At 42.9% G+C, this 26,183-nt stretch overlaps 1 protein-coding gene across 2 annotated transcripts in view; it reads left to right on the top strand.

Annotated features, from left to right (window-relative positions):
• The window catches only part of PIAS1 (protein inhibitor of activated STAT 1), a 446,958-nt gene that overhangs the window by 194,234 nt on the left and 226,541 nt on the right, over nucleotides 1–26,183 (top strand). For both annotated transcript variants that reach the window (XM_069222860.1, XM_069222859.1), the window contains exons 4-5: nucleotides 7,524–7,571; nucleotides 17,965–18,055. In XM_069222860.1, the coding sequence (XP_069078961.1) occupies nucleotides 7,524–7,571; nucleotides 17,965–18,055 (139 nt within the window). The remainder of the gene's footprint in view (nucleotides 1–7,523; nucleotides 7,572–17,964; nucleotides 18,056–26,183) is intronic.

Here is a 26,183-nt window from a genome sequence, read left to right as displayed (position 1 = left end):
ATTTTTTTTTTACTTGCCTATATCTTTGGTGCCGCTTGACGAATCTTCTTGACATTTTCCAAACAAATTCGACAGTCACACCAGTTGCTGTCTGGAAAGTTTTGGGGTGATCCGTTATGTGGGGGCTGAGAACAAGGGGGGGTCAAAAAAGGAGATTTCCCATGTTAATTCCCAAAGGGAATTTTGAAGAGCGATAGCGCCTAAGCCACTGGATGGATAGATTTTTTTTTTTTTTTTATTTATTTATTTTTTTAGTTTTTGGGGGACTTCGGCTCAGTCCTGAGTCCCAGGATGGCTGCCAACACTTCCTGGTTCCAATTGAATCTCATTTTGAGATGTCGGATCCGCGGACCCTCTATGTCCCTAGATAAACAATCTTCTCATTCCTTCAATAACACCAAAACTAGAAACTATCTAGACAGCAGCTAAAGTGATTAGCCTACTAGTTGTGAACATTTTGTGAAGTTTCGTCAAATGGCACCAAAGTTAGTAGTAAAACCATTGTCTATGGAAACTAGGTCCTAACTATAACTACCTACTAGTGACCACCAGTATGATATATATATATATATATATATATATATATATATATATATATATATATATATATATATATGTGTTCGATGGCATATGTAGCTGCAGATACACATGCTATGCATTATTCCGCCATCTAGTTTTGGTTATAAGTTGTTTTTTCTTTGAAGAAGTCTTTTCAGAGTCACAGGATTGAGTGGTGACTCCTCTGTCATACTGCGCATTGGCATTGACTCTGTTATTTATTTTCTTTCGGCTGTCGGGTGTCTGGTTTGGACGGGTTTCCTCCTGCTCTCAACACGATGGAGGAAGAACAGGCGCAGATGACTGTTTCCATCAGAGACACCGACTCTGAAGAAGATAGTCCTATCACTGCTGGTCAGCGCGTGAGTACGTCTGCCCCTATGCCACTTATAAAAAGTCCTCGAAGACCTTAGGTACACCACTGCCAGAGAGCCATGATTCGACCTGAAAAAAGACTCTCGTCGACCACCCTTAGGGTTCGGTGTCGAAAAAGGCAGCTCCGTCTGTATCTGAGTCCAGTAAGTCCATCAGAAGTTCAACTTCTGATTTGAGCTAGCTTCTTCTCTCCTGGTGTCAAAGCCTCGACACCCTGCTTCGGAGCCGAAACAACCAGCTGTATTTTCGGGCCTGAAAAAACTACCATTTTAGGAGCAGAAAAATCTTCTTATTCAGAAGAGCAAGGACTTTCGAGCCATTTTAAACAGAGCTCAAAACCACTGGATGAACAGTCTTATAGACCTTCTGATCATGTTTCTGAGGATACTGAGATCCAGCCTATACTTGAGATCATGGATGAAAAACAATCAAAAATTCACATCCATAAAGAGACTGGCAGAATAATTACTGCATCTCTACAGTCCAAGAGAAAGTTGGCCATTCATGAACATTTAGACACTGCTCCACCACCAGAAAAGATTTATAAAAAGGAGGAGAAGCCATTACCTATCCATACTTCTCCCCCCTCATTCACCACAACTTTATTTTTCGCCACCACCCACTAGTCCACCACCTATGCCTTCACCAACTCATTCCCAATATTCTCCTGGTGATACAGTTGATCCTTGGGATCTGTGTTCCAAATCCTATTCCTGACAATGACCCAGACTTATACCCTTCTAAGCCTTCTCCACCAGAAGACACTACTGCATACATGCAGGTTATTTCCAGGGCAGCAGCGGATCATGGGGTGCTTATGCACACTGAACCCCTAGAAAAGGATTTTTTCTTTAACACATTATCCTCCACGTACACAAAATATCAATGCCTTCCAATGCTCCCTGGCATGATTAAACATGCAGATCAAATATTCAGTGAGCCAGTCAAAACTAGGGTTAGAACACCACGCACTGATAAAAATATGAACCTGCTCCTACAGAACCTGGTTATATTACCCACCAAGTCCTCCAGACTCGGTGATAGTGAGTGCTGCTTGAAAGAGGGCTATTAACCAGTCGTCAGGGGATGCTCCTCCCCCTGACAAGGAGAGAAGAAAATTTGATGCTGCTGGCAAGAGGGTAGCGACACAGGCTGCCGACCAATGGCTAATTGCAAACTCGCAAGCCTTGCTAGCAAGGTGTGATAGAGCCCACTGGGACAAGATACAGGAACTCCTTCAACACCTCCCAAAGGAACACCAAAAAAGGGCCAACAGATTGTTGAAGAGGGTCAGTCCATAAGCAACAATCACACAGTCTGCCCTTGATGCTGCAGATACAGCAGCTAGAAGCGTGAATTCTGCCATCACTATACGCAGACATGCATGGCTACGTTCCTCTGGTCTCAAACCAGAAATACAGCAGGCAGTGCTGAATATGCCTTTTAATAAAAAGCACCTGTTTGCCCCTGAAGTCGACACTGCCATAGAAAAACTGAGGAAAGACTCGGGCACTGCCACAGCAATGGGAGCCTTATACACAACACCCTATAAGAGGCTTCTTTAGCAGACAACAATTCAGAGGAGGATTCAAGCCACAATCCACAGAGGCTTCTACCTCCCAGGCACAACAAGGGCAACAGCAGTACCAAAAAGGGGGATTTAGAGGGTTTTATAGAGGCCAATACTTTAAAACTAGAGGCAAGTTCCAGACTTCAAAACAAGCCATTACCCCATCTAAATATTGACTTTTTTTTTAACCATCCCTCAACCCCACACATCTCCTGTGGTGGGGTAGACTGCAGCAATTCCACTCCCATTTGCCAAAATATCACCACAGATAATTAGTATTGTCAATTTTCCGAAATGGCTATTTCTCTCAGCCCCCCCAACAACCCCCCCCCCCACCCAAACATTCCTCCACGTTATCACAAACTATCCCCAGAACACAATGTTTTGTTACAACAAGAAGTATGATCGCTACTACTAAAACAGACAATAGAATTGGTCCCACATTCTCAACAAGGAACGGGAGTATACTCACTATACTTACTAATTCCCCAAAAAGGATGGCTTTCTCAGGCCCATCCTAGATCTCAGATCCCTGAATCTATATATCCTGTCAGAACACTACTACAAAAACAAGATTACATAACTGCATTAGACCTCAAAGATGCGTATTTCCATATACCCATCCATCCAGCTCACAGAAAATACCTAAGGTTTGTGATAGCAGGAAAACATTATTGATTCAAAATCCTACTATTTGGCATAACAGCTCCAGTGGTACTCACAAAATGTCTAGCAGTAATAGCAACCTACCTAAGAAGGCAACACATACATGTCTTTCCATATCTAGACGATTTGCTAATAAAATCAAGCAATTTTATACAATGTCAACAACACACTCAATAGAGACCCTACATACACTAGGGTTCACTCAACTACCAAAAATCCCTTCTTCAACCAGCACAGGTGCAGCCTTACCTAAGTGCTATTCTAAATACGCAAAAGGCCTTAGCCTATCCAAATTCACAAAGGATGCAAGCTTTTCAAAATCTCATACCATAAATGCAGCCAAATCAACAATACACTGTAAGATTTATCATGAAACTATTAGGAATGATGGCATCCTGCATAGCAATAGTAGCGCATGCAAGACTAAACATGAGAACACTACAACAGTGCCTCTCACAGCAATGGTCTCAAGCACAGGGACAATTGCAAGATCTAGTTTTAGACGGCCAAACACACAAGTCCCTACAATGGTGGAATCTCAGCAGTTTAATGAAGGGCCGGTCATTTCAAGACCCCTGTGCCTCAGACCGCAGTAACAGATGCATCAATGACAGGTTAGGGAGTACCATTCAAGGGAAATGGGATTCAAAACAGCTAAATTATCACATAAACTATTTAGAATTATTAGCTGTGTTCCATGCCCTAAAAGCGTTTCAACCACTTCTCAAACACAAGACTGTTTTGATAAAAAAAGACAATATGACGACCATGTATTACCTAAAGAAACAAGGCGAGACACATTCATCTCAACTGTCCCTTCTAGCCCAAATAATATTGAAATGGGCCATTCAGAATTAAATGAATCTACTAGCAGAATACATTCCAGAAATAGACAATCAGTTAGAAGATCTCCTAAGCAGGAATCGCCAACGAACTCACGAATGGGAGATTCACTCCCAAGTATTTCAAAAGTGCTTTCAAAAGTGGGTAACACTAGAAATAGACCTATTTGCATTAAGCGAAAACGCAAAATGCCAAAACTTCGCATCCAGACACCCACACCCTCTGTCCAAGGGCAATGCTTTATGGATCAACTGGTCAGGGATATTTGCTTACGCTTTTCCCCCCTCTCCCACTACTTCCATTTCTGGTCAACAAACTGCATCAGACTTCTCTCACCATGATACTCATAGCCCCAGCGTGGGCACGACAACATTGGTACTCAACACTCCTAGACCTGTCAGTAGTACCTCACTACAAACTTCCAAACAGACCGGATTTGTTATCCCAAAACAAAGGACAAATCAGGCATCCAAATCCCAGTGCTCTGAATTTAGCGGTTTGCCTCCTGACGTCAAAGTATTTGGATACTTGCAACTTCCACTACAATGCATGAATGTTCTCAAACAAGCATGCAAGCCTACAAACAGGCAATGCTATGCTAACAAAGGGAAACTATTTGTTTATCACTGTCAATCTAAAAATACTGACGCACTTACAGCATCAATACAAGATAATGTATGCTACCTATTTCATTTACAAAAGTCAAATTTTGCTTTCTCACCTATTAAAATGAATCTTACTGCCATATCAGCATATTTGCAGACCGCTTAACATACCTCACTCTTTAGAGTCCCAGTTATAAAAGCCTTCATGGAAGGACTAAAATGTATTACTCCACCCAGGACACCACCTGTTCCTGCTTGGAATCTCAATATTGTACTCCTGAGATAAATGGGCCCACCTTTTGAACCCATGCATTCCTGTGAGATTCAATTCTTAACCTGGAAAGTTGCTTTCCTAGTAGCCCTTACTTCGTTACGAAGAGTTAGTGAAATACAAGCATTCACTCTTGAAGAACCTTTTTTCCAAGTACACAAACATAAAGTTGTACTTCGAACTAATCCAAAATTTCTGCCAAAATTGGTATCACCTTTTCACATAAACCAAACAGTAGAATTGCCAGTCTCCTTCCCACAGCCAGATTCAATTGCAGAAAGATCCCTTCACAATCTTGACCTTAAAAAAGCTCTTATATACTGTGTAGCTAGAACAAAAGAATTTAGAAAAACAAAACCGCTTTTCGTTGCCTTTCAACAGCCACATAAAGGGAATCCTATCTCTAAGCAAGGGTTGGCAAGATGGATTGTTAAATGTATACAAACTTGTTACATTAAAGCAAACAGACAACTTTTAATCACACCTGAAGCACATTCCACTAGGAAAAAAGGTGCATCTATGGCATTTTTAGGCAACAAACCAATGGCAGACATATGTAAAGTTGCCACATGGTCTACGCCACACACAGTTACAAAGCATTATTGTGTTGATGTATTTTCAAAGCAACAGGCCAATTTAGGTCAAGTTGTCTTAAGAACATTATTTCAAACAACTCCGACTCCTACAGACTAGCCACTGCATTTTTAGGGGAGTAACTACTTTGTAGTCTATGCATAGCATGTGTATCTGCAGCTACACATGTCATCGAACGGAAAATGTCACTTACCTAGTGTACATCTGTTTGGGACATGTGGTGCTGTAGATTCACATGCATCCTCCCCAGAATCCTGTAGCCGTTGCAGTTTTTATAATATGTAGATATGCATATACATTTACATTTGCATGGACATCTATTTTTACTTAATATTTATATTCAACATTTATATTACTACACTCTCACTCCTTCCTACACCCTTTTGCGGGAAAACAATCTAACAACGGAATCGATGGCCATGCGCATTATAACCGAGAGGAAGAGTCACTCTATCCCGTGACTCCGAAAGCACTTCTTCGATGAAAAACATATTTGTGTGTGTGTGTGTGTGTGTGTGTGTATATATCTCAAGCTCCTTCATTACGAAAGAAATGAGTAGCACTCACGAATGCAGTGATATTTAATCTTTAAAACAATGTTAATAATCCTGATGTGTCTCATGACCTTTTTCAATGTCCGGCAAGCTAATGACCAATCATAAAATGGTAGCATTTATAATTATTGGCCCACTAGTGGGCCTTTCCATTGGAAAACATTTCAAGTGCCTTCTGGAGCTTGTGGTCAGTTGAATATTTTATCCACCCTCCAGTGGGCGTTGCCATTATTGTTTTCATTGTACACCTCAAAAGTGTGCTTACTCACCCCCCCCCCTAACAGCACCACCACTACCCCAACATGGTGCGCTGTATTTTAAGGTTCTAAAGGTACACAAATTTGAAACTGGCACATTGGGTTATGTCAGCAACATTATCCTATTACTGTTCACACTAGGCATGCACATGAAGGTGGAAAATAATGGTCTTCAAAACTATTCAGGGCACTCTAAATATGTTCATTCATGCACAGCCTGCATACATTGGAGAAGGGCACAGCTACCTACCTCTCTCAGAAATAAATAGGCGGCCTGCCACGGGTGCAACTTAAAGTTATACTTCTAAAGTTTTCCACAACCTTTTCCTGAGTAGCTTATGCAGTTCAGGATTTTGTTTTCCTCTGCATTTTGGGACTTGTAATCCATTTTTATACAAGTATAAAATTAATAATTGCTGAGTCCTAAAATGGAAACAATTTTGGAATGAATTAACTGCCTACTCTTGGACAGACACTTGGAGAACTCTAAATGTATGCTATTGGGTATTTGGCCCTACTGCTCCTCCATTCCTACTTTATATCGTCCTATTCCGCCATATAGAATTACCCTGTTGAATTCCTAAAATGTACCATGTATACAGTGCTTCAGTCCGCAACAACACGCACCATGGTGTTTTTTTTTTTATTTACCAATCAAACTTGTATAGGTAAATAAAAAAGAAAATAGTGCAGCTATCTTGTCAGACTTTTTTTTTTTTGTTCATCTTTAGTCATGCTGCACTGGGGTTGCTGAACAGCATAGCTAAAAATCATTGGCAAAGGTAATGAAACCCAAAGGCGAGGTGTATTGGCTTTACTAGCGCTTGTTTTTTAAGGTACTTACTGCCTCTTCTTTCTCCCTCCTTTGTCTGCTGTAGTTGTAATCTTGGTTTCTCCCTTTCCTGTTTTTTAAACTATTTGTTACACTTTCTAAGTTTCAGGAGTTGTAAAAATGTTTTACTTTTTTGTGTATGCTCAGAGTTCAAACGTTGTCTGGTATATTCCTTGCACAGTAAATCAGAGAACACCTCTGGATTTTTTTTTTGGAAGAGGTGTTGTTAGACTGACGCTGTTAGTTTGTGAATTTGTTATAACGAAGTACTACCAAAAATACTTCTTGCTCGAACCTAAACCAGAAACATATCCTTGTGCAATTTTAAGCACTGTGTGCAATTTAGTGGGACTTTTTTGGTTACATGATTAACCTATTTTTCTCTTATTCAATCATAGGGACATCTCTGGGACCAAATGTGATTTCACAGTTCAAGTACAGCTACGGTATGTAGGCATTTATCTTGGCATGCTTTTATTAAGTAAAAGTTGATTTAGTTTTGTGAATTTTTTGACCTTCCTTGAAATCTGCAGATGGATATTGAAGTATGGAGGTGCCCCTCATTTACAGTAATCTAACGCACAAACTCTGCTCCATCCAAACTAAAAGCAATCACTTCTGATGAGCCAGCCCAACATGACATGAACCATTCTATTGCTGTAATAAACCCATATATCCTTTGTAGGCCCCCACAGCTAAACATATACCTAAAGCCCCAATCCCTATCAAGTGTCTTAACCCATATACATATTATTATACTGTGTTTATTATGGCTCAAAGAGAGACCATATGGAATAATCTAGGTGGATTTAAACAGCCTCCTTATGTCAGTGGAACATACCATGTTGTGGCTGAACCAATAGGAACCTATACATTTGTAGAGGCCACACTGTTGCATTCAAAAGCCACACTGTAATGTGGGCAACTCTGCTCTCCCAAGAACTTTCAAAAATATTATTTCGAAATTGAAAGTGCTCTTAAATGCTCAACTGGGTCATTTAAACTATGGATGACCACAAGGTTGATATGTCCATGTGGACTACTCACATTTTCTGTGGAAATACAATAAATGCTTGATCAAGATAAAAATCCTGAGTGGTTTAAGCCCCTTGTGTTAGTCTGTATTTAATAACTCTATTTCTGTTCTAGTTGGAAAAAGGTGTTTTGCCCCCATTATCAGTGCCATTGTTCTCTTTTTGTTTTGTATTTCGTATCGTTTTGAAGAGTTTCATTATATGTTCAGCTTTGTTAAAATGTATTACCATATTTAAAATGGATCGTTGAACCTCAGTATAGATTCTATTTTACAAGGCTCAGACTTTACATGGTGCATTTTTCAGTGGCCTTTCCCAGTGCAGCTTACTGGCATCCCTCCCTTCCTCTGTGTTGCCCCTGTGATGCTGTCATCTCACAATCAGCTACACATTTATGCTCTTTTGTACACTATATGAGTGTTTACGGAAGTGTTTTCTCCGCCCAGTTCTTTTAACAAGAAACTTTACATCTTATAAAGATGATTTAAATTATCCGCAATCCCTTTCTTCCATAGAAATTTATAATGCTGTTCTTGATAATATTATTTCTGCTTTAAAATTGAGAAACAATTGCGTGCTTTAGGCATTGCTGTGCACAATTTGCTAAAATTTGTAATCTTGTTAACAGTTGTTTGCAACACCTTGGGTGCCGAGGACGTAACTGTTACGTCCTGCACCTGGCCCTCAAGGGAAGCGCTAGCGCTTTCCTGAGGGCCTCCCTGCCCTGGGCAAGAATGAAAGGGGAATTGCTTAGCGATCGGCCTGCAGAGATGCCCTCTAGACACCAGGGATGTTTGTTTACGTAAAGTAAACAATGAAGGGGAGCGGCCCCTTGGGCAAGGGTCGCTCCCCAGGGAATGCTTTTTTTTAAAGACCTTTTCTGCCCCCCACCCCGGGGGGTGCAGAAGGGCTTAATTTAGTTAGGCCGATCTGCCCCCAGGGGTGGCAGAAGCCACTAGCGAGCTTTTTTTTTTTTTTTACTTTTTTACACGTGGGGAGTGACCCCTTAGGCAAGGGTCGCTACCTGCGGGGCAAATTGTTTTTAGGCCATTTCTGCTCCTCCCTTGGGGGCAGATCGGCCTATCTGCACCCAAGGGGGACAGAAACCACTAGACACAAGGGATTTTTTTATTTTTACGTCAATTTCACACAAGGGGAGTGGCACCTTAGGCAATGGTCGCTCGTCTTGGGGGGCAAATTTTTCTTAGACCATTTCTGCCCCCTTGGGGGCAGATTGGCCGTTTTTTCTCAGGGGCCAATCTGCCCGCAAGGGGCGCAGAAACAACTAGATGCCAGGCATTTTTATTTTTATTTTTTTAACCAATGGAGAGCGACCCTTTAGGCAATGGATTTGTGTGTGTGTTTTGTTGGGTCGCTCCCCATGGGGGTACATTACTGTTGGCCATTTCTGCCCCCCTTGGGGGCAGATTGGGCTATTTCTGTAAGGCCCATCTGCCCCCAAGGGGAGCAGAAAGCCCACCAGACACCATGGAAGATTTTTTTCAGAAAAAGAGTGGGAGTATGGCCATACGCCCACCCCAGATAAATGGGGACAAAGTTGTCCTGGGGGTGGGGAGGCAGGAACCCTACTAGATGCCAGGGACTAAAAAAATAAATTGCGGAGTGGTGACTACCAATCAGTATGGGCATGGCTATGCCCCTACATCAACTGAAAGGGGTAACAGTCTTTCAGCTCTCGCTCTGCACACTAAAAGATCTTATCCCAATGACAAGCAAAAGGATATTTGATTATTTGGGGTTTTCGTTTTACATTTGGGCCATGAGAGCTTGTCTAACTCTCAATCGCCCCACTTGGAATGGTGAGGTCTATAATTTTTGGACTTTGGGACGCTGCCATGTAGAAACATCTACGAGAACTAGACACATCTGAAAACTAAACATCTGGGTGAGTCCAGGGTGGTCTGCGTCACGTGTACCCCGCACCATCTTCTTAATCACAATGCCCAGCAAACCTCCAACTTTTCTTGAAATCACACATTTTTCCCCACCTTTTTGTGATGGAACCTTCCGGAATCTGCAGTAATCCACAAAAGTCCTACCTCCCAGCATTGTCGCATCTATGCCTATAAACATTCTGTCCTACTTGTCAGCCTAAAAACGTTTTTTTTCAAATTTCCCTTGTGGACCTGCTTAGGTTCCCCCTCAATTTTGACATGGTTTTAGCTCTTCCCTGTCACAGGCACTTGGCCCACCTACACAAGTGAGGTATCATTTTTATTGCGAGACTGAGGGGATTGTTTGGTGGGAGGAAATTTGTGCCAGTGCGTTGATCTCACACACAAATTTTGGAAAAAGGTGATTTTTGTTTTTATTTTATTTTTTACTAAAATTGAGGTTAGCTGAGAATTCTGGGTAAGAAAACATTGGGGGATCCACGCAAGTCGCAGCTTCCTGGACTCCCTTGGGTGTCTTGTTTTCAGAAATGTCTGGGTTTGGTAGGTTTCCCTAGATGGCTGCTAAGCCAAAGACCAAAAACGCAAGTCCCCACCCCCACCCCTAAAGCAAAAACAGGTAGTTTTATATTTGATAATGTTGATGTGTCCATGTAGTGTTTTGGGGCATTTCCTGTTGTGTGCACTAGGCCTAACCACACACGTGAGGTACCATTTTTATTGGGAGATGTGGGGGAGTGCTGGGTAGAAGGAAGTTTGTGGCTCCCTTCAGATTCCAGAACTTTGCAGCACCGAAATGTGAGGAAAGTTTTTTTTTTTTTTTTTTTCCCCTCCAAATTTTGAGGTTCGCAAAGGATTCTGGGTAACAGAACCTGGTGAGAGCGCCACAAGTTACCCCCTCCAGGGTTCTCCTAGGTGTCTAGTTTTCAGAAATGGGCAGGTTTGCAAAGTTTTCCTAGGTGCCCTATGAGCTAGAGTCCAAACTCCACAGCTAGGCACTTGGCCAAAAACACGTCAGTTCTCAGTGTAAAAATGTGATGTGTCCGTGTTGTGTTTTGGGGTGTTTCCTGTTGCAGGCACTAGTCCTACTCACACAATTGAGGTACCATTTTTATCGCGAGACTTGGGGAAACATAGAATAGAAGAACAAGTGTTAGTGCCCCTGGTCTTTCGCTATATTTGTTCCTTCCAAATTTAAGACGGTGTGAGAAAAAAATAAAAAAAGCTATTTGAGAAATGCCCTGTAATTCACATGCTAGTATGGGGACCCCGGAATTCAGAGTTGTGCAAATAACCACTGCATCTCAACACCTTATCTTGTGTGCATTTTGGAAATACAAGGTTTCCTTGATGCCTACTTTTCACTCTTTATATTTCACCAAATGGGTTGTTGTAAACCCGGTATACAGTGAAAACCCTTTTCATGGTGCAGCTCCTTTATTGACTCTGGGTACCTAGGGTTCCTAATGAATCTACAAGCCCAATATATCCCTGCAGCAGTCCATCCGACGTAACAGTATATTGCTTTAAAAAATCTGCCATAGCTGGAAAAGGTTTTAGAAGAAAACATGGACAGAAATGGTCCTTTTTTTCCACCTCCATTTCAATATATTTTAATTTTAGCTGTTCCTTTCTATAGGAAAACCTTGAAGGATCTACACAAATGACCCCTTGCTGAATTCAGAATTATGTCTACTTTTCAGAAAAGTTTAGCCGTCCGGGATCCACACGCATTTCAGTCACTAACTGGAAGGAGGCTGAAAGCACAAAAAATAGTAAAAATGGGGTATGTCCCAGTAAAATGCCAAAACTGTGTTGAAAAATGTCATTTTCTGATTCAAATCTGGCTGTTCCTGAAAGCTGGGAAGATGGTGATTTTAGCACCACAAACCCTTTGTTGATGCCATTTGCAAGGGAATAACCACAAGCTTTCTTCTGTAGATTCCTCCCCCCCCCCACCCCCTACCCCCCACCCCACCCATATTTTTGTTAAAAACGAAATTGTTGCTGTATTTTGGCTAATTTCTTGGTCTCCTCCAGAGGAACCCACAAACTCTGGGTAGAATCCCTGGGATGTTGAAATAAAAAGGACGCAAATTTGGCATGGGTAGCTTATGTGGACAAAAAGTTATGAGGGCCTAAGTGCGAACTGCCCCAAATAGCCCCCCAAAAAAACTCTGTACCTGAGGGGAAAAGGCCTGGCAGTGAAGGGGGTTAAATGTTTTTTTTAGCGAGGATTCTGTTTTTTATTTATTTATTAATCCTGAGGTCTTATGTATTTTGGTTTTAAATGTGCTTTTATGGTCAATATTATTGACTGAATAAAGATTATTTCGGCTTGACTTGTATTACCAACTTACTGGTCAGTCCATCCCGCTCAATAAAATCTTTATGTACTTGCATTATGATCTTCACTTTTCTTGTTGTGGTGCCAGCATATTATTTCTGACCTGGACATGTCCTCACATTACTCTCATGGTATTGCATGCGGTAAATGCCTGTTGTATCCAAAGGCTATGTTATATCAGGTCTGTTGTTTCTGAGTTTTTTCCTCAGATTACAAGCTTTATGTTGTCGCCAGGGACAATAACCTGATTTTCTTCGTGGGTTACTTCCTCCATTCTTGCATGAACTAGTTTGTTTCTCAGGTTGTGACCTTTTTAAAAGTGTAACCTCCAAGATCCTTTAGTGTCTCATTGTGATCTTATTTATTAGAGTCATAAGCTGATTGTAATTTATCGCTGCTGCTAATTTGTCTTCTATTTCTCTCAAATTTGAAATCAACAAATTGTTCATGTGGTTATTCTCTGCTCTTTTCTTCTACCGCTTTATTGCTTTCCCGGTATAGTCACTCCTTGTCAGTTTATTGCTTTGAGAATGTTTGTACTTCATAGTCCCCTTTGTTGTGAGCAATTTCTCTGGGTTTGGTGAAACTTCCCAAAAGGGAGGTTTTCCCTTAAAGTTAGGGATGAAAATTTAGAAAGTGAAGTAGCACAGTCTTATCAATTTTCTTAAGATGCACTTTCTTTTCTGATGGATACAAGTACCTGTGGATTCCTCACCTTATGAATTCTCCCAATGCGCCAGCATTCGACGGAAACTTCCTTGCCAGGTCTTCACGTTGACGTCACAATTGCACAGCTCTGCAAGCGACTCCTTCTGACGTCATCGTGGCAATAAGAGGTCCTCGCTGACGTCCGTTCCCTTTTTTCCGTGCCTTCGATGCTAACGGTTTTCTCCTAGCTCTCAAACAGCTACTGTTTCGAAGGTGTCTTAGTGTACTTGTTACAATGTCTCTGCCTAAGAAATCCGGTTTTAAGCCTTGTCGTGAGTGCGGGGTCGTATGTCAGTCACGGACCCTCATGAAGACTGTTTGGGGTGTCTGAGTTCAGACACTACGTGGAAGGGTGCGTTTCTTGCCAAAGGATGAATCCAAAGGCGTTAAAAGAAAAATAAATGAAGCTTTTCTTAGCAAAAGCAAAGAAGACACTAGTCATCGGAGGTCCAAGACAAGGGACTCTTCATCTCATAAGTCGTCGATCGCACAAGAAGCAGCGCCGGCACAATTCTCTACGCCGATCTTCTAGAGATATCGATCTCCGTCTCCTAGATGACGTCGTTCGGCATGGGAGGTCAGTCCTACTGTTACTCCCCAACCTCAGAGTCCTCCGGCTTCGGCGCCATCACTGATTGAGGTGATCGAGTCCCCGGCGAGTCCTCCGACTCACTTTTCACCTGTGTTGGTTCAGGAGTCAGTGGCACAGGTTTCGGATCCGACCCAAGCACTGCAAGAACAGAGGTTTCCTGCCTTCCCGACTCCAGGAGCGCATCCGGCAGCTTTTCTAAATGCTGTGTTCAGCATGTTTAATAGTTATGGCTCCTTCTGGCGCACTGGCCGGTCCCACGGGTCCATTAGCGTTCTCCTTGGGTTCACCGGCTTCATACAAGTAGGCTCCGGTTGTGTCTTTCTATCAGGTTGAGGGTGCTGGTTCGGCTCCGATGAAGTAGCCTCAGATGATGCTGATGGAGTCAACTCCGGCGCCGAATGGGTCCCGTCGGGACGGAGTAGATCTCCTTCTCCTTTGCCACGTTCATCTGTCTTGAAGCCGGCGTCATTGACGTTAGCTAACTGTCGATGCCGAGGTTGGAGGCCATGCTGAGATCAAGGAGGAGAGCATTGAGGATCTTGGAAGAGCAAGAATACCAGTGACAATTATGGGAGGAAGGAGAGATTTCTGAGCCCTTGGGAGAGTTTCAGGGTCTGGACTTAGCTAGTGGACTAGATACCTCCCCTGAGTGGGATCTTTCATCCCCAGGTGAATTTACGAAGGAGGCAGCTTCCTATCACACTGTCGTAAGGAAGGTTGATTTTTTTTTTTAGCTTCCATTGACATTTTCGGAATTAAAAACAAACATTTTGATGGAGGAATTGCATCCTTCCTCCACTTTGGCGGAGCCCCTGCTTCCTTTCAATTATACTCTTACTGAACCTATTTTGGAGGTTTGGAGAAAGCCTGTTACGTCTCCAGCGGTGTCCAGGACTGTAGCAAGGAGGTACAGGGTTGCTTCTGGGGATCCAGGATTTTTATCCCAACATCCGACTCCTGAGAGCTTGGTGGTCCAGGTTTTTTGTTCTGCTCGTTCTGCACCTGGTTACTATCCTGCTACTCCCATCGGACAGGGAGTCCAAGAGGATAGAGCAAACAGCTAAAAAGACTTTCTCTCCTTGTAGCATGCCCCTAAAATCAGTAAATGCTACCTGTGTGCTGGGTACATATGTTCAAACCCTGATGGACACGGCTAGAGCTGTGGTGCCTAACTTGCCTCAGGATATGCAGGGGCAGTTTGACAAGCTCCTTTCGGACCACCCAAGCGGCGGCCAAACAGATCATCCAGTCTGGTCTGGATACAGCAGACTCTGAAGCCAGGGCAATGGGTACTTCGGTGGCCACCAGGAGACATGCATGGCTAAGCCCTTCTGGGTTTTCTACGGATATCCAGGCAACTTTATTGGACCTCCTGTTTGACGGTGAAATATTTTTTTGGGCCTAGGCGGACTCTGCTTTAGAAGGTTTCAAAGACAGCAGTGCCACTGCGAGATCCTTGGGGCTACAGGTTTCTGCATCTACTCCCTTCAAATCCTTTCAGAGGTTTCGGCGGTTTGGCCGTGGATCCGCTTATTGTGGAAGACCTCAGTCCAGCACTAATCAGCCTGCCAACCCTCCCTTTGGATAATTTAGAGGGTTGAGGAGGGGTGGGACACGAGGAGCCACCCAAGAGCACTCTGCCTCATCCTCTTCCTATGGGGGAACACAAAAAAGGAAAGCAGCCCTAGTTTTCCATTCATCTTAAGTCATGCTTCTCCCATAGGGGGGGGGGGGAAGGGTCAGGATATTTCATTTTCTCCACGAGTTAGTCACATCAGACTCTTGGGTACTAAATATTATGGGTAAAGGTTATGCCCCTCCTATTGGGGAGTTTTCCCCTACCATCTCTCCCTGTCCTTCGTTTTGTTCAGAAAATCATCTCCTGTTGCTGTAGCAGGAGGTTCAAGTCCTTTTTTATCAAAAGGTGCAGTGGAGTTGGTTCCAGAGCAGGAAAGGGGTCAGGGTTGCTATTCAAGATATTTCCTGATTCCCAAGAAGGATGGCCGATTGAGGTCTATCCTGGACCTGAGGATTTTGAATTGGTTCCTCAAGCAGGAGAAATTCAAAATGCTGACTCCAGCGCAGGTGCTTTTGCCATTGAACAAGGAGGATTGGATGGTGTCTGTCGACTTGCAGAGTCGAGCAAAGGAGGAAGAAAGACCTCATTGCCTAGACCTGAGAAGAGTGCTGAGTTTTTATATTGAAAGAACAAAAGACATTCGTGTGGATGACGGACTCTTCGTTGGATGTGTGGGCAAGACGAAGGGCAAAGCTGTCCATAAGAGAACCATATCCAGGTGGGTCATTCTTTCCATAAAGATCTATTCTTCGTTGGCAAAGAAGGTTCCTGCTGAGGGTATAAGAGCCCATTCCCCCAGGCCCCAGTCTGCCACTTCGGCCTTGGCTAGCGGTGTACCAGTGGGGGATATTTGAAAGGCAGCAACTTGGTCTTCCCTCCATTTTCACAAAGTATTATTGCTTGGATTCGGAAGTTAGGAGGGACGGCCATTTTATACGTTCGGTGTTGCAGGATTTCTTGGTTTGACTGGTCAGGCACCCACCTCCGAGTGCGGGACTGCTTTGGCCTTCTATTCATAAGGTGAGGAATCCACAGGTAGTTGTGTATCAGAAGAACAAGTTACTTCCCTTCAGTAACGCTTTTTCTGGTGGATACAGTAGCTACCTGTGGATTCCTCACAGTCCCACCCGCCTCCCCGTTGCCTGTCTGGTCATACCAAGACTTCTTTTGCTTGTTTTGTATGTATGTTTTTGGGTATTTTTATATTAATAAATACTGTGTTTATATTGAATTTGGATTGCAATATATGTTGTTTTTGGGAATTTGTTTTTCACCTGTTTGCCCTCAAAGGCACGTAAAAAAGGATGAAACCGATGTGAGCACGCCGGCGGGGACCTCTTATTGCCACAATGGCATCAGATGCAATTGTGACGTCCTCGTGGACGTGAAGAGCTGGGAAGAAAGTTTCCGTTGAATGCTGGCACATTGGGAGAACTCATAAGGTGAGGAACCAAGAGGTAGCTACTGTATCCACCAGAAAGAGTTACCAAAGGTAAGTAACTTATTCTTTTAAACCCTTATCTCCTGCAATGATGTTTAGATGTAGAAGAGCAAATTAATTTTTACCATGAGATTCAGTAAGCCTCAAATGTTCATGTTGTGAAGTAAGCCATGTAAAACGTATGTAATATATATTCTCTGTTCCTGTCCATATAACAAAACCAGTCTGTATGTTTCTTCCATTTGGTGATATTAGAATTGAAAAGGATTCCTTCTCCGAGACCTGCGGTGTTGCCAAAACATAGGTAGTCTTGGCATTCAGTAGTGCAGGTGATATGCTCCTAAAAATAAATGTCTGGGAAAATTGAAATGTCGGACAGTCACATCCATAACAGGGTTTTGACCTCATAGAACATTATGTATCGACTCAAAAGCTTCTAAATGTTGGAATTAATAAGTGAGAAAATCCCAAAAAAGTACTTATTGGAGTTAGTGAAGCCTGTGCCTAGAGAAATACTTTTGTGGATAAGCTTTATTTAGAAATTGTGTACACATTTTGCATCTTCAACCAAAGCATGCTGTCGGATTTTACTGATAATTGTTCTTTGCACAGGTGCAATTTGGCTAGGAGTATTTTCTGCAAACAGATTGGCATAACGTATTGAGCAGTATGAGATGAGAATTACATGAAATTACAGCATTAACATTGTTTATAATCCAATATTTCAGTACTGTAATTTACCCTGAGAGATGTTCAGGGAGTTAAACTAGCAGTCAACGTTAATTGTAAATGTCATCCGAAAGAAACTAAAATGACATCATGTACCCAATTAAACAGAACACATTATCTGCTCTAATTTTTTTTAAATATATTGCACTTGGAAAATGTATACTTCCAGGTAGTTAAAATCAATCCATGTAAAGTGGAGGAAAGTTATGAGTACTATCTTAATAGTACCAGTAAGTAATGTGTTTTCAGTGCATATAACAATTGCTTATCTGGTGAAGCATTATTCCAATAATTGAAGAAGTTACATAATTCCTGGTCATTAAAATCTTTGACACCGTTCAGCAGGGTTATTTCATGCAGTGGATAAATTTAGCAGATGGAGCTGGGTTTGCACCGCTAGAACAAGATGCTACAGACTGTTTACTTTGACTGTTGTTAAAAAGTTTGCCCTAGCCCTATACTGTTGCTAACCTAATTTGATTTACCATTTTGTTAGGTTTTGTTTATCTGAAACGAGTTGTCCACAGGAAGACCACTTCCCTCCTAATCTGTGTGTGAAAGTCAATGGGAAGCCATGTAATCTTCCAGTGAGTATTCTGGTTTAGATTTTTTTGTGTTTGGGAGTCTGTGAGGAGTCGTATCATCAGATGTCTGGACTGAACTTGAGCCTTTAAGGGGTATCCTCTTACTATACAGTGGTGGCATGTGCCCATCAGTAACTGCAAATATATTTTATATTTTCGGGGCAAGAGTAGAGATTTATTAGTAGAAGAGAATATGTGTATATCAATGTAAATGATGAAAGAAAAGTCTGAGTGACAATAGAAATGTTGACTGCAGCAGTGAAGAAGCAGTTTTCAGTTTCAGGTCACATTCTGAGCCAGGCATTAAGTCAGATTAAATACAAACTACCCAAAACTGTTTAAGTGAGTCTGTTGCCAAAAATATCTATGTTCGATGGCATGTGTAGCTGCAGATACACATGCTGTGCACAGCCCGCCGTCTGGTGTTGGGCTCGGAGTGTTACAAGTTGTTTTTCTTCGAAGAAGTCTTTTCGAGTCACGAGACCGAGGGACTCCTCCCCTTTCGGTTCCATTGCACATGGGCGTCGACTCCATCTTAGATTGTTTTTTTTCCGCCATCGGGTTCGGACGTGTTCCTTTTCGCTCCGTGTTTCGGGTCGGAAAGTTAGTTAGAATCTCGGAAAAAATCGTCGGTATTGTTTGCGTTCGGTATCGGGTCAGTTAGAACAAATCGACACCGAATTTTGAAGAGCTCCGGTGGCCCTTCGGGGTTTTTTCGATTCCCCCGTCGGGGCCTGGTCGGCCCGGCCACGTGCGACTTCAAGGCTCATGGAACGGACCCCATTCCGTTTCTGCCCAAAATGCCATCACAAGTATCCGTATACGGATCACCATCTGGTCTGTAACTTGTGCTTGTCCCCCGAGCACAAGGAGGATACTTGTGAAGCCTGTCGAGCGTTTCGGTCGAGGAAGACGCAGAGAGACCGAAGAGCCTGGAGACTACAAATGACGTCCACGCCGACAGGTCAAGATCGTTTCGAGGAGGAAGAAGAAGCTTTCTCCGTCCGCGAGTCGGATTCGGAAGAACTCGACGCCGAAGGAACAACCAAAACCGTGAGTAAGACGTTGAAAATCAAGACTCACGAGAAGTCTACTAAAGCCCAGGGGACGCCACCGCCAACAGGCCATGGCTTAACCCGAAAAATAGGTGACCCATCCAAGGCACCGAAAAGGGCATGCTGGTGTCGAAGTCATCCGACTCCGGTCGAGATACCGCCACACAGCAACCTCGGAGCCGAGACGGCGGCTCCGAGAAACTTCGGCACAGAGGCAGCGGCACCGAAGAATTTCGGCACCGAGACACGCCGAAAACAAAGAAGGTTTCTTCGGAGCCTAGAAAGACTTCCGAAAAGGTTTCGGTTCCGAAACAGCCAACCTCGGAGCCGAAAACTAGTTCCTATACAGAGGAACAAGGACTAACCTCCCAATTACATCGATTTGGAGAGGAGCTTCAATCTGCAGAGCCTGACTACACACAAAGAAGGCTTCATATTCATGAGGACACAGGGAAGATAACTACTCTTCCCCCAATCAAAATAAAAAGGAAACTTGCCTTTCAACAAAAGGACAAGCAACCACAGGCAAAGGTGGTAAGGAAAACAACCCCACCACCGTCTCCACCACCATCAATACATTCATCACCGGCAACAACTCCACCACTGATGCACTCACCAGCTCATACCACGATGAGTCAGGATAATCCCGATGCATGGGACCTCTACGATGCTCCAGTGTCTGACAATAGCCCAGACTCTTATCCTACAAAACCGTCACCACCTGAGGACAGTACATCCTATACACAGGTGGTCGCAAGGGCAGCAGAGTTCCACAATGTGTCCTTACATTCAGAACCAATTGAGGATGACTTTCTCTTTAACACCCTATCCTCCACCCATAGCCAATATCAAAGCCTTCCCATGCTCCCAGGAATGCTAAGACATTCTAAACAAATATTTCAGGATCCAGTTAAAGGCAGAGCCGTAACTCCAAGGGTGGAGAAAAAATATAAGCCACCGCCCACTGATCCAATATTTATTACAACACAACTAACGCCAGACTCAGTAGTTGTGGGGGCAGCTCGTAAGAGAGCCAACTCTCATATCTCAGGCGACGCACCACCTCCAGACAAGGAGAGCCGCAAATTTGATGCGGCGGGGAAAAGGGTTGCAGCACAAGCAGCAAATCAGTGGCGTATCGCCAATTCACAAGCACTTTTGGCAAGATACGACAGGGCTCATTGGGATGAAATGCAACATTTCATCGAACACTTACCCAAAGAGTTCCAAAAAGCGCAACAGGTGGTGGAAGAGGGACAAAGTATCTCAAATAATCAGATACGGTCTTCCATGGATGCAGCAGATACAGCTGCAAGAACAATAAACACTGCAGTCACAATACGGAGGCACGCATGGCTGCGCACTTCTGGGTTCAAACCGGAGATCCAGCAGGCTGTGCTCAATATGCCGTTTAATGAACAGCAATTGTTTGGGCCGGAGGTAGACACCGCCATCGAAAAACTCAAGAAGGACACCGATACAGCCAAAGCCATGGGCGCACTCTACTCCCCGCGGAGCAGAGGCACATTTCGGAAAACACCTTTTAGGGGAGGGTTTCGAGGTCAACCCACAGAAACCACAACCTCACAAACAAGACCTACCTACCAGGGCCAATATCAAAGGGGAGGTTTTCGGGGACAATTTAGAGGGGGCCAATTCCCAAAAACTCGAGGAAAATTCCAGGGCCCCAAAACCCCTCAAAATAAGCAGTGACTTAAAAGTCACACACCCCCATCACATAACACCTGTGGGGGGAAGACTAAGCCAATTTTACAAACTTTGGGAGGAAATAACAACAGACACTTGGGTCTTAGCAATTATCCAGCATGGTTATTGCATAGAATTTAGACAATTCCCTCCAAACGTCCCACCGAAAACACACAAGATGTCAAAACAACATATAGATCTTCTAGGACTAGAAGTTCAAGCGTTGCTACAAAAAGACGCAATAGAATTAGTACCAATTCAACAGGAAAACACAGGAGTTTACTCACTGTACTTTCTAATACCCAAAAAAGACAAAACTCTGAGACCAATACTAGATCTCAGAACACTGAATACCTACATAAAATCAGACCACTTTCACATGGTCACGTTACAAGACGTAATACCACTGCTCAAACAGCAAGACTACATGACAACATTAGATCTAAAAGATGCGTATTTCCATATACCAATACATCCTTCACACAGGAAATACCGAAGGTTCGTATTCCAAGGAATACATTACCAATTCAAAGTGTTGCCGTTCAGAATAACAACTGCGCCAAGAGTCTTTACAAAATGCCTGGCAGTAGTAGCTGCACATATCAGAAGGCAGCAAATACATGTGTTCCCGTACTTAGACGACTGGCTAATCAAAACCAATACGCTGGAACAGTGTTCACAGCACACAAAATATGTCATACAAACCCTTCACAAGCTAGGTTTCTCCATCAACTACGCGAAGTCACACCTTCTGCCGTGTCAAACGCAGCAATACTTAGGAGCGACAATCAACACAGCAAAAGGGATTGCCACTCCAAGTCCACAACGGGTTCAAACATTTCACAAAGTAATACAGGCCATGTATCCAACACAAAAGATACAAGTCAGAATGGTAATGAAACTACTTGGCATGATGTCTCCATGCATAGCCATTGTCCCAAACGCAAGATTGCACATGCGGCCCTTACAACAGTGCCTAGCATCACAATGGTCACAAGCACAGGGTCAACTTCTGGATCTGGTGTTGATAGACCGCCAAACATACCTCTCGCTTCTATGGTGGAACAGTACAAATTTAAACCGAGGGCGGCCTTTCCAAGACCCAGTGCCACAATATGTCATAACAACAGATGCTTCCATGACAGGGTGGGGAGCACACCTCAATCAGCACAGCATCCAAGGACAATGGGACATACATCAGAGACAGTTTCACATAAATCACTTGGAAATGTTAGCAGTATTTCTAGCGCTGAAAGCATTTCAACCCATAATATCCCAAAAATACATTCTTGTCAAAACAGACAACATGACAACAATGTATTATCTAAGCAAACAAGGAGGGACACACTCGACACAGTTGTGCCTCCTAACACAGGAAATATGGCATTGGGCGATTCACAACCACATTCGCCTAATAGCACAATTTATTCCAGGGATTCAGAACCAGTTGGCAGACAATCTCTCTCGAGATCACCAAAAAAAAACCACGAATGGGAAATTCACCCCCAAATACTAAACAATTACTTTCAAATTTGGGGAACACCTCAAATAGATCTATTTGCAACAAAGGAAAACTCAAAATGCCAAAACTTCGCATCCAGATACCCACAAGAGCAATCCCAAGGCAATGCTCTATGGATGAACTGGTCAGGGATCTTTGCATACGCTTTTCCCCCTCTCCCTCTCCTTCCATATGTAGTAAACTGGTTGAGTCAAAACAAACTCACACTCATACTAATAGCACCAACCTGGGCAAGACAACCTTGGTACACGACACTACTAGACCTGTCAGTAGTACCTCATGTCAAACTACCCAACAAACCAGATCTGTTAACGCAACACAAACAACAGATCAGACATCCAAATCCAGCATCTTTGAATCTAGCGATTTGGCTCCTGAAATCCTAGAATTCGGACACTTGCACCTCACACAAGAATGTATGGAGGTCATAAAACAAGCTAGGAAACCTACCACTAGACACTGCTACGCAAACAAGTGGAAAAGATTTGTGTATTACTGCCACAACAATCAAATTCAGCCATTAACCGCATCTCCAAAAGATATAGTTGGATATTTACTACATTTGCAAAAATCAAATCTAGCTTTCTCTTCCATAAAAATACATCTCACCGCAATATCAGCTTACCTACAAATTACTCATTCAACTTCACTATTTAGAATACCAGTCATTAAAGCGTTTATGGAAGGCTTAAAAAGAATCATACCACCAAGGACACCACCTGTTCCTTCATGGAACCTGAACATTGTCTTGACAAGACTCATGGGTCCACCTTTCGAGCCCATGCATTCTTGTGAAATGCAATACTTAACGTGGAAAGTTGCATTTTTGATTGCCATCACATCTCTAAGAAGAGGGAGCGAGATTCAAGCATTTACCATACAAGAACCATTTATTCAGATACATAAAAATAAAGTAGTTCTAAGAACAAATCCAACATTTTTAACAAAGGTTATCTCACGTTCCACTTAAATCAAACAGTAGATTTACCAGTGTTCTTCCCACAACCAGATTCTGTAGCTGAAAGAGCACTACATACATTAGACATCAAAAGAGCACTAATGTACTACATTGACAGAACGAAACTAATTAGAAAAACTAAACAACTATTTATTGCCTTTCAAAAACCTCATACAGGAAATCCAATTTCAAAACAAGGCATTGCTAGATGGATAGTTAAGTGTATTCAAACCTGCTATCTTCAAGCAAAAAAGAGAGCTGCCTATTACACCAAAGGCACACTCAACCAGAAAGAAAGGAGCTACCATGGCCTTTCTAGGGAATATTTTCCCATGAACGAAATATGTAAGGCAGCAACCTGGTCTACGCCTCATACATTTACCAAGCACTACTGTGTAAATGTGTTAACTGCACAACAAGCCACAGTAGGTCAGGCTGTACTAAGAACATTATTTCAAACTACTTCAACTCCTACAGGCTGAACCACCGCTTTTGGGGAGATAACTGCTTACTAGTCTATGCACAGCATGTATATCTGCAGCTACACATGCCATTGAACGGAAAATGTCACTTACCCAGTGTACATCTGTTCGTGGCATGAGTCGCTGCAGATTCACATGCGCCCACCCGCCTCCCCGGGAGCCTGTAGCCGTTTAGAAGTAGATCTTAAACAATTGTACATTTGTAAATATATTACTTTAACCTTTATTATGTACATACGTATTCATTCCATTGCATGGGCGCACTATTACTAATATACACAACTCCTACCTCACCCTCTGCGGGGAAAACAATCTAAGATGGAGTCGACGCCCATGCGCAATGGAACCGAAATGGGAGGAGTCCCTCGGTCTCGTGACTCGAAAAGACTTCTTCGAAGAAAAACAACTTGTAACACTCCGAGCCCAACACCAGACAGCGGACTGTGCACAGCATGTGAATCTGCAGCGACTCATGCCACGAACAGATGTACACTGGGTAAGTGAAATTTTCCATTAAATGCACCCAATACAAGTACAAGGACTCAAGAGTCCAGTGTAGAGTATCTGAGATTTCTAGACTCTGCCATAAAACAGGTACTTCCGAGGACCAAAAGCTAACACCAGTGCCAGTCGAGAAGCTCGTCCCAATGCAAGGGCTCATTCATTAAGTGGCAACCCCAGAGCCACATTCTGTGAGCGTCTTGCTCTGAGGCTGATAGTTTTGTTTTGGGAGAACAGAGATTCCCACAATACCCAAGCAGGCCATTGTCCCATTTTTCGCAACAGTAGCATTTAGACCCACTGGTCAAGAAAGTTGCTCATCTTAGAACAAGTATTAAACCTCTTGCTGCTAAACCCTATTAGAAGGTCAGTTAGTAAACAATCCACAGGTAGACTTAGGATCTTAAATAGTTGTTGTATTGCCAGTACAAAGTGAACGTGCCTGTTAGATTACAAACGTACTGACCAGGACCCTTGTTGGGGGATGAGGGACAAATAGAAAGGGGTGGTTTGAGAATTCCTAGTGCCTCATCCTCATAGGCTAACCAACTAGCTCAACCACATACAAAAACTGGACCAATCAGTGAGCAAGACGCAAACAGAAGGTCATACATGATCCATGCTCATATGCAACTCCCAGAGAATGTGGAGCGACCAGGATTTTGCTACTGGCTCGTGAATGTGGGCCCGTAAACACCCCCTTGACTCTGCCTAAAAGATCAGAGCAGATGCTTCATTTTTGGTTCAGGGACACCTTCTTTGGCAATAACTAAGTCACTACCCTTGATTCATTTCACTGCACAGTAGGTTCTAATTTGTCTGTTATGTTTTGGTGTACCACCTTCACCTTTTTACAAGTACTTCTGTGAGAAATTCTGGAACCAGCACTAAATATGTAAACAGTGTTGCAAAGAATTCAAATCATGATTTTCAGTAAAACAAACCAGAAGTTGCACACCTTTTTCTTCAGCGAAATACTCTTTGCCCCCACACACATGCTGGCTCCACTCTGATTCTTATTTTTGCAAATGCTGCTGCGTCTGTCGGTTCCTCTCCCATACCTCTGTATTTTCTCTGTATATCAGTTATTACACCTTCCCAACATTAAATCCAACTCCCACTCTGCCGGAGTTCAGTCTGTTCAGTCCCAAAACATATTCCACTATGATTCCTTAAATTAACCTATCCTTCTAACCTTCCAACTCACTCACATTTAGACACTCTAGAGTAATTGTCAGAGCTTGCTGAAGAATTCGCAAAATGTAACATGTAACTTGCTGAAACTTGCTGAAAATAGAATGCCTGTGGTGCCAGTCAGTGACTGAAGAATGATCCTATGCAAATTGCTCCAAAAGGGATAAAAAAAACAGAACCATTAAGTAAATAGAAATATTGCACTATTTTTGGGCAACAAGATTAGGCCAGTGTTCTGTGAACTGACCAATCCAGAAAGACAAAAAATGCACCATGTCCAACTTCTGGCCCACATTTGTCATGCCTTATTTAAACATTATACGTATTATGTTATTATGTCTTTTTAAGGATTCCGTAATTACCATCCCCACAACATTACCATACCTGCAGTTACTTCCACAGACATTGACACCACTACCTCCACTGCAAGATCTGGATGGCTTCATAGCAGCCCACAAGATTGAATCTACTAGTCAAGCTATACCCACTACCTGTATCAAGGAGTTCTTTCCAATGCTTGCCTTTGATATTTTTATCTCTGAACAAGGGCAGTTTCCAGGAACCATAAAAAAAGGTTATCATGACACCCCTCTTGAAGAAAGCTAATACAGATCTAAAGTGGATGGATCATTACAGACCTATTTTGAGTCTCTGGTGCCAGAATAAGATCTTGTATGTGAGATGATGTGACAACTAGAGAAAATTAAGTTGG

This window comes from Pleurodeles waltl, chromosome 3_1, assembly GCF_031143425.1.
Source record: "Pleurodeles waltl isolate 20211129_DDA chromosome 3_1, aPleWal1.hap1.20221129, whole genome shotgun sequence".
Classification (NCBI taxonomy): domain Eukaryota; kingdom Metazoa; phylum Chordata; class Amphibia; order Caudata; family Salamandridae; genus Pleurodeles; species Pleurodeles waltl.
The sequence above is the reverse complement of the archived record's forward strand: the minus strand, read 5'-3'. Positions and strand labels throughout refer to the sequence as shown.